The sequence below is a fragment of the Solanum lycopersicum genome, chromosome 7 (assembly GCF_036512215.1).
Source record: "Solanum lycopersicum chromosome 7, SLM_r2.1".
Classification (NCBI taxonomy): domain Eukaryota; kingdom Viridiplantae; phylum Streptophyta; class Magnoliopsida; order Solanales; family Solanaceae; genus Solanum; species Solanum lycopersicum.
This window is the reverse complement of record NC_090806.1, coordinates 64,248,553-64,269,207: the sequence shown is the minus strand read 5'-3', so window position 1 is coordinate 64,269,207 and position 20,655 is coordinate 64,248,553. Positions and strand designations below refer to the sequence as shown.

Below are 20,655 nucleotides of genomic sequence, written 5' to 3'. Positions count from 1 at the left end.
TATATCACCCTAACAACAAAATTAACAAATAATCTAAGATATTTCCCCCTTTCTCTTCATATTTTGATCAAACGGGCGTTGGCGGCTGAAATGATACATATAAAAGAAAAAATCAATTTCCAAAATATTACTAAAATCAATATCTCAAAGCATATAGAGTAATTTATAACAAATTATGTGTTTTTTCCGTCTGTTTTTAATTGTCATGATTTCTTTTATTAGAGTCAAATTATAAAAATTTTAACTAACATTATATAATGTATTTTTCATCATATATAAAAATTTGCAATTTATAATAGTATTGTCCATATAGTTTTTAAATATTTAAATTTTTTTATTAAAAATATTTAATTAATGAAATATAATTTAAATTTTAAAAATTAATTAAATTTATTTTTAAAAAACATAACATAACAATAAAAATAAACAAATAGATTTCAGCTTTTTTTTTTCCAGGGGTCCAAAAGGCTAAAAGGTGGGGGAGAAGGAAGCCGAACCTCTAATCGACCTGGACACATAAAGAATTCTTGGCATCGAGAGAGATTTGAGATTCCGTAAATAACTCAGTAAATACTTTCTAAGAAGGACTTGGAAGAAGAAAATGAAATAGGAACAACCGCGCTGATCGTAATAGATCGACTTGTGAATAAGAATATAACCAACAAGACCTACTCCCCAAATGCATTAGTGAATTGACAGTTGTGTGTTGTATCATCTTAATTTGGACAATAAAAATTAGTACTTCAATTATTATTAATCTTCAAAACAAAACAAAAATACTTTTATTCTTATCTAGTATATTTGTATAAACGCTCAACTACTCAACTTTTAAAATGATATCTATCACTTTCAAAAGGTTGAAAAAAAAAGTAAATATCTCCTTTGTATTGTGATCTTTTTGTTACTAGCGGTGGGGGTTGACAACGTCTGAGGGACGAAGCTAGAATTTTAGTTTTAAAAATTTCGTAAAAATTTGATAATTTCAATTAATATTTTTCTATTTGTGCTAAAAAATTGTTTAATATGTATAAATAATTTAATCAATGTCCAGTAAATTAATTTTACATAAAAAAAAAAATAATTTATAAATTTAAAATTCTGAATTTATCGTTAATCGACAAGGAGGGTTGGTGGTTATGTTGTAACATGCATCTTATGTCAACAGAGTTTGAAAACGCTAATTTTATATAGTGATTGTGTGATTAAGCTAATTAAAATAAGTTTAACAGTCAAATTAAGCAGCCAAAGGCAAGCAAGTTGAAATCATAATCGTAATGCAATTTGGTTACTCTAGAAGTCAAAAGGTTTGGGTGAGGAGGTGGGGGTGGGGCGAGGCGAGGCGGAGTGAGAGAGTATTATAAATTTAGACTCTAAATTAAGATTTTAATTCTATAAGTTCTTAAATTTATAATAATGATTTTAGCTTTTTTAAATTTTCAAATTGGGAGTGAGGCCTGGGAGGCGAAAGGGGAGAGGCCAAGAGGGGGATTACCGAGGGGAATCGAATCATCACCAATAAGGTGACTCTTTAAGTAGTCAACCAATTTAGATTGAGATTTTTCAATTTTAAGTGATAATAATTAGGTTCCAAATTTAATATTTCTATAAATTTAATGAATTTATCAACAAAAATATATTATTCCCTCTGTCCTTATTTAGTTGTCCACTTTAGAAGTGACACACATATTGAGACACCAATTATTATCATTGGTTAGTTACAATTTTACCCTTAACTTAAAAGATTATAAAACTCACCAAGTATAATAAATATATTTTCTAGTTTCAAAAAGCATGCATTACAACTTAGTAGTACTATAAATTTTTTAGAATTAAATAAGGACATATTAGGAAAACAATTGTTGTCCTTTCTTAATTTGTTAAAATGAACAAGTAAATAGGGACATATATAAAAGAAAATATGAATAAGTAAATAAAAACAAAGGGAGTATTTGAACTGAATCTACTGAGTTCAGCCAAATCCGCACGCAGGCATTTAACTCCCGATTCCAATACTCTATGCATGGTTAAGGGAAAAAAGAGTAATCGTATAAATCATGTATATATATTAAGAAGCATATATATAATAGTAACAACGAAATGTCTTAGCAATAGAAAAAATCTTATCAAAAGCACCACCTCCGAAAATAGGTCATGCAATATGAGAATCTGAATTAATCGAGTACACTATGATTAGTGTAATTATACCATAAGCCATAGTATGTTAAAGTATATAGTAATAACAATATATACATTCATCAAAACGTCGTCTTTAAAAATGGATCCTGCAATGCGTGAATTCGGAATAGGTTTCATGCCCCTTCTATTAATTACCTAACTGTTGATGTTTGCACAACTTAAGCAATTTACAATCACATGCAAAGCCCATCACAACACAAGTACACAACTCAACCAAACAGTTACAAATGTACAATTAAAACACCAAATCTAAAAAGAGAACAAGTCACACTAAATATGTATTGTAAAATCTTGGTACATGATACATGTTTAGCTCAGTAAAATAATTTTGTAACTGCAAGTAGAAATTTTCTCATGTGCTGACTTTATCAATTGTAAAATATATGACCCCATACCAAAATAAATGAAGGGATATTAATGGTATTCTTACCTTATCCTATGTCATTGGTAACACCAACTCTTCTATTTTAAGGGATATTCATTTATGTAACATTATTTATTTTGTCAGTCCTCAAATTAAATTGCCAAAATAATAATAGTGATCCAGACAAAATTACCAAACTCCTTAAAAAAAAAAGAAGAAAATAAGGTAAAAATTTAAATAGTCAATATTGAGTTATTAAGTAGACATTAGACTATGAAAATCAAATATTATTCATGTTTTTTGGAATTCTTAAGTTGGAATTAGAGTAGAAGTTGTAAAGAATATTTAAATTTGATGTATAATTAATTTTTTTTCGAATATATTTTATATCTTTCAAATTCTGAAGATGAGCAAAATCACCTAACTTGACTAATTTACCAGAAACATACAATTAAATACTCCCCTGTTCCTATTTGGTTGGCGGTCATTTTAAGTTTCACACCCCTTAATAAATTTGGTCAGTATACCAATGTATCCTTATTTAGTGTACTCATGAAATCAAGTTTACAATAAATCAACATAAATTAATTTATTTTGATTAATTAATTTGACTAACGAACATAAATTAATTATTTAGTTTTCCTATATATGTTGATCAAATACATATTTTTAAGGTAAATAACACTCAAGGGAAAAATAGGGGGAAAATGGTCATTTATTCATTGTTTTTGTCAAATGACAAGTACTCCCTCTATCCCTGATTATCACTTGTCCACTTTTGAGTTTGTACACCTATTAAAAAAATAATGATTGATATAGTGAGTTTACGATTTTGTCCCTATTAATTATGAAGTGAGTGAATTCAGAACTTAAAATTATCAAAAAATTCTACCTTTTTCAAAGTAATTACAATAGGTAAAAAAAAATTCTTGATTTGTCAAAATGAACAAGTAGTAAGGGACAACTAAAACAAGAAAAGTGAAACAAGTAAGACAACGGGAGTATTAAGAAACATCTATTTTTAATAAGTATGACATAAAAATAGAAACGAAAAGATATATTTTTATGTATACTATTACAAATATTTTCAATTTATTTGGAATTTTTTATGATGGTGATTTGATCAGTTGCAAATATATTTTGAAACTGTCAAAATGAGCCTACTTAGCCAACTTCATGACTAGCATTGACATACCCTACACAATTCATGTGTATAATACTATAGTCACTTTATGTCATACTTAGTATATGCATGCAAATAGTTTCACATTAGCTTAATGTTATACAAGTAGTATAAAATAGAGCCCATTTTCTTCAGTTAGCTCATCTACTTTCTTGTTCACTTTCAACTTTCAAACTCAATTTTTCAATCTTTTTTTCTCAATGGAAATTTTACCTGTGAAGACATCAGATGATAGATACAAAATTGAAGCTAGAAATCTTTCCTATAAATTACCTGCTAAATATAATGAGTTTAAATGGATAGGCAAAAAGTTGGCTAACAACAACAAGGCTAGTAGTACTTATATACTAAGGAATGTGAGTTGTGAAGCCAAACCTGGAGAAATTGCAGCAGTTGTTGGTCCAAGTGGCGCGGGAAAAACGACGTTGTTGGATATTCTAGCAGGTAATGTTGGTCCATCATGTGTTTCTGGTCATGTTCTTGTTAATGATCAGCCTATGAAGCCTGCAAATTTCAGGAGAATATCAGGCTATGTGACACAAGATGAGGCTTTATTCCCTCTTCTAACTGTTGAAGAGACTTTGATGTATAGTGCGCGGTTCAGGCTACGCGCAGGGGATGATAAGGCCAAAGATAGAGTGAAAACGCTGTTGAATGAGCTTGGTTTGGACCATGTTGCTGGTTTAAAAGTCGGGAGTGAATCAAGTAGGACTATTTCAGGTGGTGAGAAGCGTAGAGTGGCGATTGGAGTTGAATTAGTTCATGATCCAGCTGTTGTTCTGCTTGACGAACCAACTTCAGGTCTTGATTCTGCTTCAGCTTTTCATGTAATGCATATGTTAAAATCAATGGCTAAGAATCATGGTAAGACAATTGTACTTACCATCCATCAGCCTGGTTTTCGAATTCTTGAACTTTTCGATAAAGCTGTGTTGCTGTCAAGTGGCCTTGTCCTTCACAATGGTTCTTTGCATCTTCTTGAAGAGAAACTTAAGTCCACAGGACATTTCATTCCTCATCATGTCAATGTTCTTGAATTCGCTATCGATATAACAGATAGCCTTGCAGAATGCCTGCATTCTGGAGATCAAAGTGACATTGAAAAATGTGATACAGAACAAGAAAGCGATAATATGCTTAACAAAAACACCAATAAGGAAGTTCTATACTCCAATTCTCCACTGAAAGAAGTACTAATTCTCAGCCAGAGATTCTGCAGGAACATTTTCAGGACAAAACAACTTTTCTTGGCTAAGGTAATCCAAGCATTACTTGTGGGGCTAATTCTGGGATCAATATTTTTCAATGCTTATAACAACAACAACAAGAATTTGGAGCTGCAATCTCAAGTTGGATTCTTTGCTTTCAGTCTCACATTCTTGCTGTCATCCAACACGGAAGCTCTACCGATTTTCTTAGAAGAAAGGCGAATTCTCATGAGGGAAACATCTAGAGGAGCCTACAGAATTTCCACCTACAATATAGCTAACACTATAGTATTCCTTCCTTTCCTCTTCATAGTGGCTCTTCTCTATGCTATTCCAGTATACTGGCTAGTTGGATTAAAGTACGAATTCAGTGCATTTGCGTACTATACTCTGGTGTCCTGGATGATATTCGCGATGGGGAATTCATTCGTGGCAGCCTGTTCTGCACTAGTGCCAAATTTCCTCCTTGGAATGTCATTTATCGGTTGCCTAATAGGTGCATTTTTCCTTTTCTCAGGGTACTTTATATCGAAAGAGTCAATTCCTATGTTCTGGCTATTTGTGCACTATCTAAGTCTGTTCAAGTATCCGTTCGAATGTTTCTTGATTAATGAGTATGGAGGAGAGAGCGGGAAACTGAAATGCATACAGAAAGTTGATGGAGTGTGTCTAATGTATGGTGAACAGTTATTGACGCGATACGGTCTAGAGGAGTCACAGAAGTGGTCTAACATAGCTATTATGTTGAGTTTCATCTTTTGTTACAGGTTTTTATGTTTTCTAATTCTCTGGTATAGATCTATCAGAAACAAATGTTGAAAAGAATGACTAACAAAATTCCTTTAATTTCTCCATCTATGAAAATCTAAGCATATTAGTCTGTTTTCTTCATATTCTTGCAACATTTCAGATCTTTTTCCATGCAAATTTGTTGTTCCAAATGAAACCTTCCCTATCCCTTTCCATTTTCAAATTCAAGAAGAGTTGTTTTCAACTCCAACTTGCTTACCAGCCGCGAAAAAGAGAGCACAAAAATCATCATTTGAGTTAAAATATGGCAAAAATGAAGTCATATATACAGCAGTTGCAAGGTAAAGGCTCAACTTGTCTAGTAGGAGTAGCCAAAAGGAATATTAAAGCATAACACAATGCAGCATTTGCCATTTTATATTGACTATTGAGAGGAACACTTGATTTTTCGCCTTTTTTATAGCAGCAAAAGACTTGACAAAGTCTTCAAAAGCAGAGTTGATCAGCCCACTTTTCACCGAATATAAAAAACCTTAGAGCTGTCTGACCTGTTGACGTCTCACATATAATTGGATGACAACATTCTAAGAAGCAATGTACATGGTCCAATAATTCATGGAACAATTTTACTAAACTAAAGACTCAATAGGCCCACAGAGGATGATCTTCTCATACTTGAAAGAATTTTTTATACTCAACTTGTTACTAGTCAACCCTCTTTTTTGTCTGTCATTTGTCAACCCTCAATTTGACACTATTTACTCTGGTTATCAGCCTACATGATCCTTTTGTTCTCGGTTCGTGGGAAATGTTTTCATCACTAACCAGTTCAGCTCCACTAGTAAGCTTTTGTGTTTAAATGTCGAATTTAATTTGCCTTGACAAGCTTCCTGGGGCCAACTTTAGGACAAAATACAACCTCTACCTCATACCTTAACATGAAAAATAATAAAATGACTTAGTAATATTAGGAAGGTTTTTTAACTTTTTGTCCTAACCATTGTGAAAAATGTAAACACTGTGAGGTTATTTAAAAGCCAAATTATGAGTAATTTGGTAAAATAAAGTCAGTTGGTGAGAGGTGTAATGATTACATGGTAACTGTATAAGTTAAGAATTAAAAATTCTCTAGTTTGTTATTAGCTTGATAGGAGGAAAAAAAACAATTCAAATATGATATTTACGTCAAATCAATAAATGCAAGCTAGACATAAGTTTTTTATATAAAAAATTTTCTCTTATTTGTTGTAATACTCCTGCTTTAATTATAAAGTGATAGTGTAATATTTGTTACATTACATAATTTGACGACTTGGGCCTGAGATGAGTTTAAATAAAAAGACATGATCAGCGAGGGATTCATATAACGGACTTTCAAGTGTTTAGGATGGAATGAGGCATAGTAATTGATTGGTGTTATTGTTAGAAAAAATAAAAGGAAAAATATTACGACATGAATGGCTTTGTAAAACCTCCCTTTATGAGTTAATTTTTGGAGTTAAGTCCAAAGGTCATATGTACACTATTCAACACTCTAACCTGCTGAGGCCGCGACAGCTCCCATTTCTTTAGTTTACACCCTTAAGTAGGCCAATCTGTCGCGAATCCAGATTAGACAGGCTCATGGACTTCAAATACTGGATGATTATATACAGGAAAACAAAATAAGAAAAAGAAAGAGCTCCATGAACCCACAAGGCATGCCACAGGCCAACATTAAATACATTATAGCACTTGTATTGGAGTATCAATCAAACACCACCCTTAAATAGGCAATAGAAAACTAAGATTCAATATTTTCCAGTTTCCAGCAAGAAAAATGATGTTACTATCTTCCATATAGTATGATGCTAATACACCATTAAATGAACTCCAAATTGGAGGCAGTCGCGCTCTTTTTCTTTTAACTGTGACAAAGTAATATGAACAGTAATAAGGTTGACTAGTTAGAATGAACTCTTTAAAGGAATCTGCAATATATGTATGTAAATTTTCTGGACAGCAACATCAGGAAAGCGAAGGAAAGGTTACATCAAAGTAATTTTTCTTATATTTATACTGGTTGCATCTTAGTGCAACACATTCTCCATTTACAAAGGCAGACATATGTAGCAGCATGCCTATCCATTTTATCAGAGGATATGCATGCTAAGACATGTGCCATTGACCTGAGATCACTACGTAATACATTATATGGTTGATGAATAAAAGCAAGTAAATAAGACACATTATTCACCAGAAATCCCCTAAAGAAGATGAGCTCGAAGAATTGAGGAGGGAAACTCTTCGCCTCTTGCTTGATAGTGTACTTCTCGAAGAGAATTCCTCGGATGCATAAAATTTATCAAGCACTGACCTCAAAGCCTGACGAACAGAAGTTATAAGAAGCTGGCACCTTTCAGTACCCTCAGTATTCCCTTCATTGCCCTCAGTAATCACGAAAACGCTAACCATTCTGCTCCCTAGTGTAGCAATCTCTGCCCTCAGAGTTTTTAGGGGGAGAGTATCCAGAGCTTGACGTAAATCAGAGATAAGCTCGTGCTTATAGTCACAGCACAAAGATGCCTTGACAGAATAAGTGGCTCCATCAGATCCCTCTGCTTGTTGTTCAACTTTTACTTCATCAATGTCTGTTGGAACTAGAACACCTTTGGTAGCTTCTGCTGCATTAACTCTCAATTCTTTTATGTGGCCGATGACTTTGGCAAGTAAAGCAGCCTTGTCCATCTGTCATAGAAATGCACAATTTAGCTAGAATTAAACTCAAAATACTTCAAAGGACATGAAATAAAAAATTTAGTCAGAATTAAACTCAAAATACTTCAAAGGACATGAAATAGCGAGGGCACCGAAATCAACCTCACCAAACTCAAATCTCAAAATATTTGTATTATTAACTGGGTAAATTGTTGAAGCCAAAGTTGTTAGCAATATACACAATTCAATCCAAAAAGATATATATTCAATCATACTAAGAAATTGCTTGACAGCTAAAGCATGGTATACAAACAACACAATAGACTCCTCCTCCTCTACTTATCCAAATTATCTCTGGATTGATTTACTTGAACGAAACCAGATTTTGTGGAATCATATTAAAAATTTGACGATACAATTGTGACTTGCTAAAAAAACCAATCCTTGTTTACCAACCACACATTATGGAGGAATAACCATACCATCCAAGAGAGCTGGAGTGGGTAAAACAGTACTCATTATGAAATTAACTTTAATTTCATCAAAAGACAACGTCGAGACTGCTTGTAATTCTACTCAAACTACTTATGAGCTAGCTAACGGCTTCACAAGATTCACTATGCATCTTGAAGTTATAAAACAGTTTACAACAACAAACAGTTGTAGAGAGTAGGCATACTTTACCCCTCCCCGTGGTGGTAGAGAGTTTGTTTCCAAAAGACCCTCACAAATCAAAGTAGCTAGGGAAGTAGAAAAAACAAGTCAATTAATACAGAAAACAGTACAGGTCATTCAGAAAAAGAACAGTACCAACAGCACAAAACACATTAACAGGTATCAAAAACAATAAACAGTGGACAAAGTTTGACTCTTGAAACAAAACCAATCAAAATAAACTGAAGATTTACCTTATTAGTGCCAGGTATAAGGTTCCTAAGAGTACCCAAATGACCATTAATCCTCTCCCTCCTCCTCCTTTCAGCTTCACTATGATTCTTCAAAGCAATCAAAGCTTTTTCTGGATTAACCCCTTTTCCCCCTGGTTTCACCATTGCCTTCACAAGCTCACCACTCTCATTATCCAAAACTAATGAAGAAGATGATGACAACCCATTTCCTATTATACCCTGAAACCCCCCATAAACCTCATTCAACCCATTAAAAGAACTTAAAAATTCCATCTTTTTTGCAGCAAGAAAAACACCCACTTACAAATTACAGCACAAAACCAGGTGGACGGTTTGTGGGTGATGACCAAACAGAGATTCTTGGACTGGGTTTGCTTATTTTTTCAATTCTACTAATAGGTACTTCCATTACTAAAACAGAGATAAAACTTTTTGTTATTGGCAAAGTTTCTGAACAAGAAAAGATACAATTTTCTTCTTGAATTGAAGCATTATTGAAGGATTTGTGATAAGCCCCAAAGGTCCAATTTGGAAGATAAACAAGAAGATTTTGAAGGGTCCCTCAAAGAGAAAAGAGTAACCAAGAACAGTGATAGTATAGTTGATAAGACAGTCACTATGAAGTTGTTTTTTGTTTTGGAAATTAGTGAACAACTCTATTTAAACCCTAACATTAGTTTCATTTGCTTCGTTTGATCGAGAATAAGTTATTTTAAATTAAATTATTTTATTATGTATCATAGATAATTAAAGTATGAAATAAATAATTTTAAAAATATTTAATATTTTAAATTAAATATAAAATAAAATAATTATACACATTTATTTCTAAAATTATTATTCTTTTATATTATGTACCTAATATAAAAAAAAGTGTAAGAGGGACAGCAATGACTACCAAATCATATAAAAATTTTGCAAATGTAATAAATTTTAAAATGTCAGAAACAGTAGCTGTCTGTGACATTTAATATAATTTCCTGCTGCAAATATTGACATGTATTTATTATGTATATAAAAATCTCATAAAATAAAGCCTCAAAATATAGAATTTATTAATTTTTAATATTCAGTACAATTTCAAAATATAGAGTGTGCATTAGTTTTTAAATCTCTTGGAGATAAAAATATTATTTTTAATAGAATTTTGATTTAAATGAAAAATAGTTCAAATCAATTCAAAAGATGATGTAATAGAAATACAAAAAATAACATATCGTAACAAAAATAACAACACATAACAGATTAGCTAATATAATAAAATAGTACAATAATTAAAATTAAAAAAACAACGGATAATACTGACATAGATCGAAGCACAAGAAACTATAAAAACAATGTTATAATCACTAGTAATTTAGTATGAACAAATAACAAAACAATGCAATATGATCTATTAATTTTTTAATTCAATTTATATTTTTTACAATCTCATATCTAAGGTTATTCATACAATATATGTAATTTTTTTTCTATTGAAGTCTAACTAAATCTGAATAGTTATTAAAAAAAAAGTTACTGCTACTTATTATAGCATATTATTAAAGGGTGTAATATATTTTATTTTTTATTAAAATTTTAAATTACATATTAAGTTCTTCTTAAAATTTATAATGTAAATTATTTTTCCATATGAAAAGAAAAAAAAAGCAGGAAAAGTGCTAATGTGAAGGGAATGTGGTAGTGAACCTTCAGAGTTGTTTCAGTCCAAAATCTTTTTTTGTCCTTTTATTGCTGTAAATTAAAGGGGTCCTCTTTTTTCTCATATAATTTGTCGTTTACCCAATAAAATAATTACATTTTATTTATATCAATTCTTATTTAAACTGTTAAAAAATATTTTTTATATTCTGATTTTTCTAATAAAAAATGGATACTTAAACACAAAAATTAATACTATCTATCATATTAGATTTGATTTTGATTTTAATCGAACATTAATTCAAATCAAATCGTTAATACTCATAATTGTGATAATTTAATCGTTTTTATCATACAATTGTTTGCTCGTTTGGTAACGAAAAAAAATATTTTATCAAACTTTATAAAATATTTTCTTATATATACTTTCACGTTTAATTTCTGAAATCAATTTTCATTGCTCCTTAAAAACAATAATTTTCTCCTTAAAAATTGGTCAACCAATCTTACCTTTTTTAAAATAAAATAAAAAAAACAGAAAAAAAACTTTTGGTCTAGTAAAAACTTAACCAACTAGACTATTAGTCAAAAATAATGTAGAAAAAGCAAGTTTTTAGAATATTATTTTGCTCCAAAGTGACTTCCATTATAAACTCACTATTCTTTAGTATTTCCCCTTTTTTTGAATACTGTCTTAACTTCTTGTGTCTTAATTACTATATATATGAGTATATTCTTTTTTCTCCCTCGATATATCACATTTCTATTAAAATCCAGTTAAATTTGAATTCGTACTGAAAAATTTATATTAAAATAAAACACTTTTTAACGATGATAACTTCGAATTCAGATCCTATCACTTTATCATAATACTTATTTGTGTCTTAATTACTACTCCATATAATAAGATCATATTTTTGACAAAATATTTGTAGGAAATTAAATTTGTTTACCAAATTGATGAAAATGCAATATTAGACTCTTGTGTGTGTATGGTCAAGTTAGGCCATCAGACAAAGGCAGTTGGGTGAGGGGCCACTTTGTGGGTGACTAGTAATTAGCTCACCTCATCACTTTGCCAAAGAGCCAATCACTCACTTACCTACTACATTTTTCCAACTCTAATATTGAGACCCTTCAACTCAAATGTCACATATTATTATCTTCATTTTTTTAAAATAATTTAGTGTGCGAATTGACTAACTTGAATGTATCTCGATTAGTTTGATAAATATATATATATATTAATATTTATCAATAAAAGCACCAAAATTCGATAGACGTGAAAAATCACATCCTTCATTGGAATTAAACATCTATGTGCATGACTGCGCTTTCATAATTCTCAATTCGATAACAGTTGATTTGATTATTTTATCATTATTATTTTATTTTTGATTCTGTTTTGATTTCACACTACTATATAGAGGTGGATGAAATTTGTACATTTATTTTTAAAATTTACTTATGAAATTATATTAAATGCATTATTATTATTATTATACTTAGCGAGATTTGCTTTTAGATCTCATAGATACATTAATTTGTACAATTAAGTTATTTATATAGGATATAACTCTCTATAGATAAACTTTTTCATAAAGTACTTAATTAATAATCTAATAGAAGTGATAAAGTAACTTGATATCAAAGATTCAAAATTCATTAATAATGTAAAGAGAGATTTTATACAGTCATCAATACATATAACTGTTTTTAATTTTCTATTTGGTGTCAAAAGCATGTATTAAAGCTCTAATTGAATTTAAATAGTGTATTATAAGGTTCATTCGAATATAACACTATTAATTATTATTTTTCTTATTTTAGATTTAAATTCAAAACATTTAATTTTGTATAACTTGAATACATTATACATATCATATTCTTTTGGAGGCTTTTACTTTTGTCATTATCTATCTTTGGCTTGATCCTTTTCTTCTTTTTTTTTTCATTTTTCTACCAAAAGCAATATTGTTAAAGTTAAAACACAAAATTCAAGATTTAGATTTTGGCATTTCATATTAGTTTTTTCTTCTTTAATGACTATAGGTTTAGACTTAGCTAAACTTGATAGCTGCTTTAATTGAGATCAATTTTATGTGGCTGTACTTTGCTGATCTCAGTATCTAGAAGAGATCTTAGTGTCTCTAGTTTTGGCATATCTATGTCCTATTATCCCTCCGATAGTTATTGAGTCAGAATTTTGATTAAGATATTTAAAATATAATGAGATAAGTATATAATTAAAAAGTTGAAGGTTAGAAAATTTAATATCTACATATGAAATAGTAATTTTAATTTTATATATATATATATAAAATGTATTTCTTCAATAAAAAGATTTTAATTCCTTGATTCTATTAGACTCTGCTATGCTTTTAGATTTATGTCGATCATAAAAATTAAAGAATCAGTATTTACAAAAGATATTCCTAGTGTCTCTGGTTTGGGTGTATCTATAATCTATGATCCCTTTAGATAGTTATAGAGTGAGAATTTTAATAAAGATATTTAAAATATATAAAAATAAATATATAAAGAAGTCAAATAGATTAAGGAAAGGGGTCATGCGCGCCCCTGCCATTCCTTTCGCAGTTGCATCTCCGTACCTCCAGAACCCCGTAAGTTTCGGAAATCCGTTTGGACTTCCCGAAAGTAGGGGCTATGGCGTCTCTCCGTTTGGAGACTCTGGAGGATTTCCCCCATCCTTTCCCCCCCGTGTCTCTCCTCCAGCATTTCTGTGAGGCGCTCGGCTTGAAACCCCCCCCCCCCCCCGGAACGCGTGTGTGGAGTTCCCGGTGAATCTCTTGAATCACCGCGGCAACCTCCTTGTGATTTTGAAGAAGCCGCTCCTAATTTTCCAGAGACAGTGTCTTTTTTAGGTCAAGGGACAGTTTTCTTTTTTTCTTCTATCTAGCTTCTTAGGAAAGTACTCTTGATTCCGATTCGGATTCTTTAATTCTGATTGATTGCCTTTTTTGATCCCATGTCACGAATTCACATTCGACGAATCCTATATTTATTGGGGAAGGTTTTGATTCTTTGCTCAGCTTGGATCGCGATTGAAAACTCTCCGAAAGGGGAAAGTCACAAACGAATCCTCTGACGGCTGATGAAGAGTTTTCTGAGCCAGGATCACATCCTTTGAGGATGCAAATAGAATTACAGAAAGAAGGGTTCTATTCGATGAAGAGTTCCCTTCTTGCTCTTCCAATTCAGAAAGACTTGTCGGAAATCGCCGGTTGGATTGGTCCGACCAAGAAAGGCATGGGACTTTTGGACATTGCTTGGGTCGAGCTAGGTATATATATATATATATATATATATAATAACCTTTTACTAAAAATATTCTAATCTCTTGATCCCATTTAATTCGTCTTTATGCCGATCATAAAAATTAAAGAAAAAGTAAATTTTATTAAGATTAAAAAACAAAAAAATCTTCAATTCATATATATTTTGAAGATCTATTGATCTAGACTAATCATGTAATTAAAGAACCTTATTTTCACCAATCAAACCACATAGTTGTTAACAACAAAACTATAAAAGCAAAAATGATGAAAGGATATAATTATACTAATTTTTTTAGATTAACTAAAAGTAAATTCAAAATTAAAATGAGTTCACCTTCACAATAAAATATAATTATTCTTTTAAATCTTAACTATACTAATTAATCCTATAAATTCTTTCTTATATTGCTGGCTAGGCAGTAATCGAATACATATGAATGGATCTAAGAGAAAGTGAGATGTTTATCCGAGCTTTTTCAATGAAAAATTATATTTTATATAAGGTAGTACTTTTAAATTTTTAAAAAGTACTTATAGAAAGAGAGTTGAATCTTTGAACACAGAGGTTAACTATAAGCTGAGTGATTACGTTCAAAATTCACCTTGAGGTTTCGATTTCGATTCTTAGACACTACACTTTTGTTTTTCGACCATTCTTCATGAAAATCTTGTATTCGTCAATAATGACGTAGCCGTAATTCAAAACAATTTTTTTTTATGTTCAGTGGATTCGAAGAATCTATATATATTCTTAAGAAATATATCTTTACATTTAAATACAAAAATCTTGATAACTATGTTGATTGACAACATGAACTTTATTTTATTGATGAAAATTCAACTCTCCACGTAATATCACTGAATAATTTGTAGAAGCCTAGAAGGATATATATATATATATGTTTAGTTTAATTTAAGTACGTATGTGGATGAAAAAAAATTTTAAATTGCTTGATGTTGGGAGAATTAATACTAATATTAAAGGGGCAAGGTCATGTATATATGGTCATGCAAATTAAATTAAATTAAAGAACGTAACACGTCGAGATTAAATGACAAAAGCATCATCTACTCAATTCATATTTTAATTAATTAATTAATTAACATAATTAGTCAACGGATTAATGTGAATCTTATCATTATTAAGTCAAAGCTCGTGCATTTTACACTGTTTCCTTGTAAGAGGCCAAGTTGATAATCGATTTAATTAAACTTCAATGGAAGAGAATTTGAAAGAAAAAATGTCATTATTGGTTCACTAATTATTTATATGTCCTTTAACAAAAAAAAATTTGCAATTTTTTTAAAAGGGCATATATTTGATAGACTTTAAATTTAATCATAAAAAAGTATGTATCATCTAAATCACATTTAATTTTATTTTTCTTAAAGCGTCTTACTTTTTAATTCACTAAATGAAATAGTAAAGAGATTATTTTTTTTTAAAAAAAAGGGTAAATAAGGTCATATTCTTTTCCTATATAACTTTAATCGAATTTCATATCGGAAGAAAAAAGGATGGATGGTGATCACCCGTTTCTTTTTTTTTATGTGATGTTGAACTGTTGAGGAATAATTTTTCCCTCATAAATTAGCTTCTTTTAATTTCTTTACGATAAAACATAGAAGTTTGTTATAATGGCACACACATAAGATACGGAAGCGGAGCCAACCAAGGTCTAGGAGGCACGGGAAATTAAGTGTGTATCCATTCGTCCAGTTTGTATGTACACCACTTTCTTGATAAAAATATTGACTCTGTCACTGATAGAGCAATATATAGTAATATATAATAATTAATCATAAATACTGAGCACATTAATATTAAACATGATTAACCTTTCGATATATACGTAACATTATTTTCCAATAGGCCTTTTAAGTTTTTTTTTATTTCTAAATTGGTGACCTAAATTTCTTTTAAATATATCTAAGTGCATCGGCCTTTTAATTAATCTGTCATTGGATTCCACTGTTTAGTTGAGGTTTAGTTGGGAACATATAACTACAAAAAAAAAATATAGGTGAGGATATAAAAGGAAAAATAAATAAATAAATAAAATGGTTGGATATGAGTTTAATTAGTTATAAAAAAAAGAAATAATTTTATTTAACTACTCCAATATAAATTATAAATTACTTTGAGTCAAGTCTCATAATAATGAAATTCAGTAATAACGTATGTAGTTTTAATTAGCCTAGTTTTGTAGCAGGCCAGAATGATTAATTATGCTTGTAATTTTTCTTATTTAATGTTGTTAATTAAACAGGATAAACATATGAATATGCCTTCATTAATGTGTCAAATTATGTACTAGTAATAATTATTTGATTGTTCATATGGGTTGTAATCAATTGTACTTTCATTTTTTGATAAAAGGAGGAAATTTGAAGTGTTTCAATAAGGAAATATTTTTACTAGTTGTTAAAAGAATTGAAAAGATCGACTCCTCGTGTCACTGTTGTTCGCTCGATTTTGACTTTGAAAATTGGGAAAAAATTATTTTTGGAAATTTTTTTCTTTAATTATTAATGTTAATGATCAACCCGAAACAACATAATCCAAATCGGATTCGTGTGACCCTTAATTTAAAACATCTTTTCCATTTTATTCAAATTTCTCACATTTTTTAAATAACTGTTATGAAAGATTGTAACTTTTAGGAAAGGTTGCAACTTTCATCAACAAACACATATTTGTAACTGTTGTAAAAGCTTGCAAACTTTCATAAACAATGCTTGTTGGCTATAAATTACCTATGATTCCTCAGACTTTTCACTACGAATTTTTTGAACTTCTTCTTATTCTCCTACACAATTAAATATTTATATAGTTTGTTCTCGTTGAATGGCTCGATGACACGACTATTTTTATATCAATACACTAGTGAGTAGAATCGTTTCTGTCTTAGGCATATTCATTTCTTCAAACCTCAGGTACTAAAAGAGAATAATTTTTTAAAAAGGACATTGTACATTCAAAGGACTCTATTTTTTTAATTTATTTCAGAGATCTTAATACGTTTTTACAGACATTAATTTCTGCTTATGTTATTAATTTATGTTGTTTACTATATATTTTAAACTTTATTGTGTATGTTCTTGTAAAGTTATTGTTATTACTATTTGTTAGTATAAATTAAATTAGGGTTCCTACATAAATAGTTGAAAGATATAATAGTTTATCGAAAATTTCTATATAAGCATACATTAGACGATTTTTGAGTGGTTCGTTTACACCCAAGTAGAGATGGAAGTCTATTTTAAAGTCTAACACCTTTCATAGTGGGCCTCAAAGTAGATAGGCCCAATTAAGCCTATTACATAATGGGCTTGTGGATCTATAGCCCAGGATTACCTATGGATGCCAAGTTTGCTTACTTGTAACTAGTGTATATGGATCAGCCCAGCTACTGAAATGATCCAACCTAAATATAGACTATGACCCAATATTTAGGGTGTGTTCGGAATCATATTTTCTCATATTCGATTGATCAGTTAAATTTTGAAATAAGTAAGTTATTTGAAAATAAAAAAAGTGCCTTTTATTTATTTATTTAATAAAAATAATTAGATAAACAAATGATATTGTCTCCTACACCTAATCAGAGGCGGACCCACGTGGTTCTAGGAGTTTACCTAAAATCACTCAATAAAAATATTACACTGTACATATAAAATAATTTTTGTACATTTATGTAGTTATATTAGTTTTGAACTCCCTTGTAAATAAGAAGCAAGCTATGGCGTAGTGGTACATTTTTCTTTTATTAGCTTCTCTTCATTTACTTCTAGGATCAATCTTTCACATTTTTTCCTAAAAGAATAGATTTAAACCAAAAAAAACTCAAACGTGAAAGAAAATTTAAACTCTAAAAAATTTAAATAATGGTCTCTTGTGACGAAACTAACTTTTTATACCTATAAAGTATAAAGTATATACTACTACTTACTTGGAATTATATATTATTGACTTATTCACACGTTTATACTTTTATTTTCGAACCTTGAATGAAAATCATGAATCAACAGATCAAGCTCCACCACCCATCACTCTATCCTCGTCCATCATTGTAGTTTGTATTAAATATATAGAAATACTTTGTGGGCCAAACTCATAAACAAATTCTTAAACTTGTTGGATTTTTCTCTTCACGTACTTCAACTACGCCATTTTCCTATTGAATCATTGAACCACCCATAATTTATTCCTTTTAAACACAGTTGGCTGATTTTGATTGCTTTTTCTATTATAAATGTCTTTAATTGTGTTCATATTGTAATGATTTTGATCGAAAGAACAAAGACAAACCTTGTGTTATTCTCGTTTGTTTTCTAATGTCTTCAAATGTCTTGAAGCAAAACACAATTATTCTCGAACAATTTTACTATCAATTAGACTAATTATCAGTTCTGAAACAGAACATATGTATCATCTGTAAATACTCCTTACAAACCTGGTTCCATATCAGCCAAAAATAGTGTTTGAAAGGAACAAAGTATGGATGATTCAATGATTTAATAGGAAAATAACATAATTGAAGTACCTGAATAGAAATGGGAAACTTACATAAATATACTATAATAAAAAAATATTTACCATTTATAGCAATAACATTTTTTTTCACTTGACCACTTTTAATTTCATTTATTATACAAGTTTAATACATATTACAAAGATGAATTTATTATTCAAATATAATACAAATTTTAATGATGGATAATACATTTATCACACTTTTTAATACACTTATAATACAATGTAATAATTTTTTACCAAACAAAGATAACATATTTCAAAAAAAATTATAATTCAAATATATTGCATACATAATTCACTCTTAATATATATTACATATTTATCAAAATATTGCTATAAATGATAATAAACAAAAAGTATCGTTAAAATTAGAAATTAATTTTAAAAATGTATTTATTCATATAATTTTCTAATAAAAAACTTCAATAATTTTAGAAATCTGTTTATTTATTTGGTAATACTTTTAGGGTGATGTTTTTATTTACATATTACAAGAAATAATTAAAAAAAGGATTTGTTTGTTAGAAAATATTCTCCTCAATATTGAGCACACCTCTAGTACAAAAATTATTAATTATGCTAGGCCACTAAGTCGGTGTTAATAATTAAATGTCGTGCGTAAATGTAATTTAAAAGACGGAGCTTTTAAAAATATTTTATTTCAATTAAACTAAATGAAATTATTGCGCAACCACAAACTTTAATTCTCTTTTTAAAGAAATTAATTACTTTTTTTTGCTAACAATAAATTCAAATTTAATAAAATCTATAACAAATACAAATTATAGTCTCTTATCTAGCCGCGATACGATTAATTTACAAAATTATAATCCGGATAATTTATTTCATATTTAAATTGATTATTAAGTTAATTCACATTTAATTCAATTCATTTAGATCAGTTTGAATTAATTGTCCAAAATGAAAATGTGACAAATATTATAATCGAAAGAAGTGGGTGTTTGTAGTATTTTTTTAATGCATCGACAGAAGTAGACAATTATATTACGTTAATGCAATAAAAAACTTATTTAGTGGACCAAGCGTTCTTTAAAATCTCATTAAATAGCATAATTTTGTCGAACGATTATACTTTTAAAATAAAAAATTAACGCCCAACTCATTTTTTTTGTTTATTATATTTTTATATTTATATATCATTTTCAGAAGCGATCTATCTTAACAAGTTTGTATATTTATAAATATATCTTAAAAAATTGACAGATATTAGAATATAATTGATACTACATTCATAAGGGGAGCGTATAAGTGTTCTTGTGTCATTGGTACAAGGTGTAAAAACAAACCAGCGAGATCAGAATATGAATCCTGCTAAAGCGTTATTTCTTTAGATTTATTTTAAGTTTTACTTAGAGAATTTATTTGATGTCCCAAAAAAATTGAATCTTTCATTCACTCGGATCCATTTTAATATTTAAAAAGTACTTTTTACTTTCTTGTGGTATGTTAATATATTTATTACTTATTTTAAAATTTTATTTTTTACAACCTAAGATACTAAGACTATATATTAAATATAAAATAAATACTATAATAAAATATATGTATAAATTACTCTATTATTTTTATAAAACGTGTAAATTTCAGAAAAATAAATATTTATCAATGTTGTCTCTATTTTTGTCCTTTTTATAGGCATGACACATTTCACGTTGATGCCCCCACGTGCGCACGTATAGTTTTAGATCTCGATAATTCATTTGATGCTAAAGTAATTAATGATAGAGGTAAAATTAAAAAATTATATTTTTTTTAGATAAAAAATGCAAGTAAAAGTGAAATAAATAAAGTATTTATATATATATATATATTTTTTTTATTTCCATATTTATCCTCAATAGAAGTGAA

The 20,655-nt window shown here is 29.3% G+C and overlaps 2 protein-coding genes across 2 annotated transcripts; one reads left to right on the top strand and one right to left on the bottom strand.

Moving 5' to 3' along the window:
- The first annotated feature begins 3,836 nt into the window (after positions 1-3,836).
- On the top strand, positions 3,837-5,842 carry ABCG18 (ABC transporter G family member 18). Its single transcript, XM_004243773.5, has one exon. The coding sequence runs from the start codon at positions 3,944-3,946 to the stop codon at positions 5,768-5,770; it is 1,827 nt and encodes a 608-aa protein (XP_004243821.1). The 5' UTR covers positions 3,837-3,943; the 3' UTR covers positions 5,771-5,842.
- A 1,886-nt stretch (positions 5,843-7,728) lies between these two features.
- On the bottom strand, positions 7,729-10,183 carry LOC101260837 (transcription factor bHLH30). Its single transcript, XM_004243361.5, has 2 exons — positions 9,307-10,183; positions 7,729-8,428 (listed from the first exon to the last, which is right to left on the bottom strand). The coding sequence occupies exons 1-2, from the start codon at positions 9,577-9,579 to the stop codon at positions 7,934-7,936; spliced, it is 768 nt and encodes a 255-aa protein (XP_004243409.1). The 5' UTR covers positions 9,580-10,183; the 3' UTR covers positions 7,729-7,933.
- Positions 10,184-20,655: the final 10,472 nt, after the last annotated feature.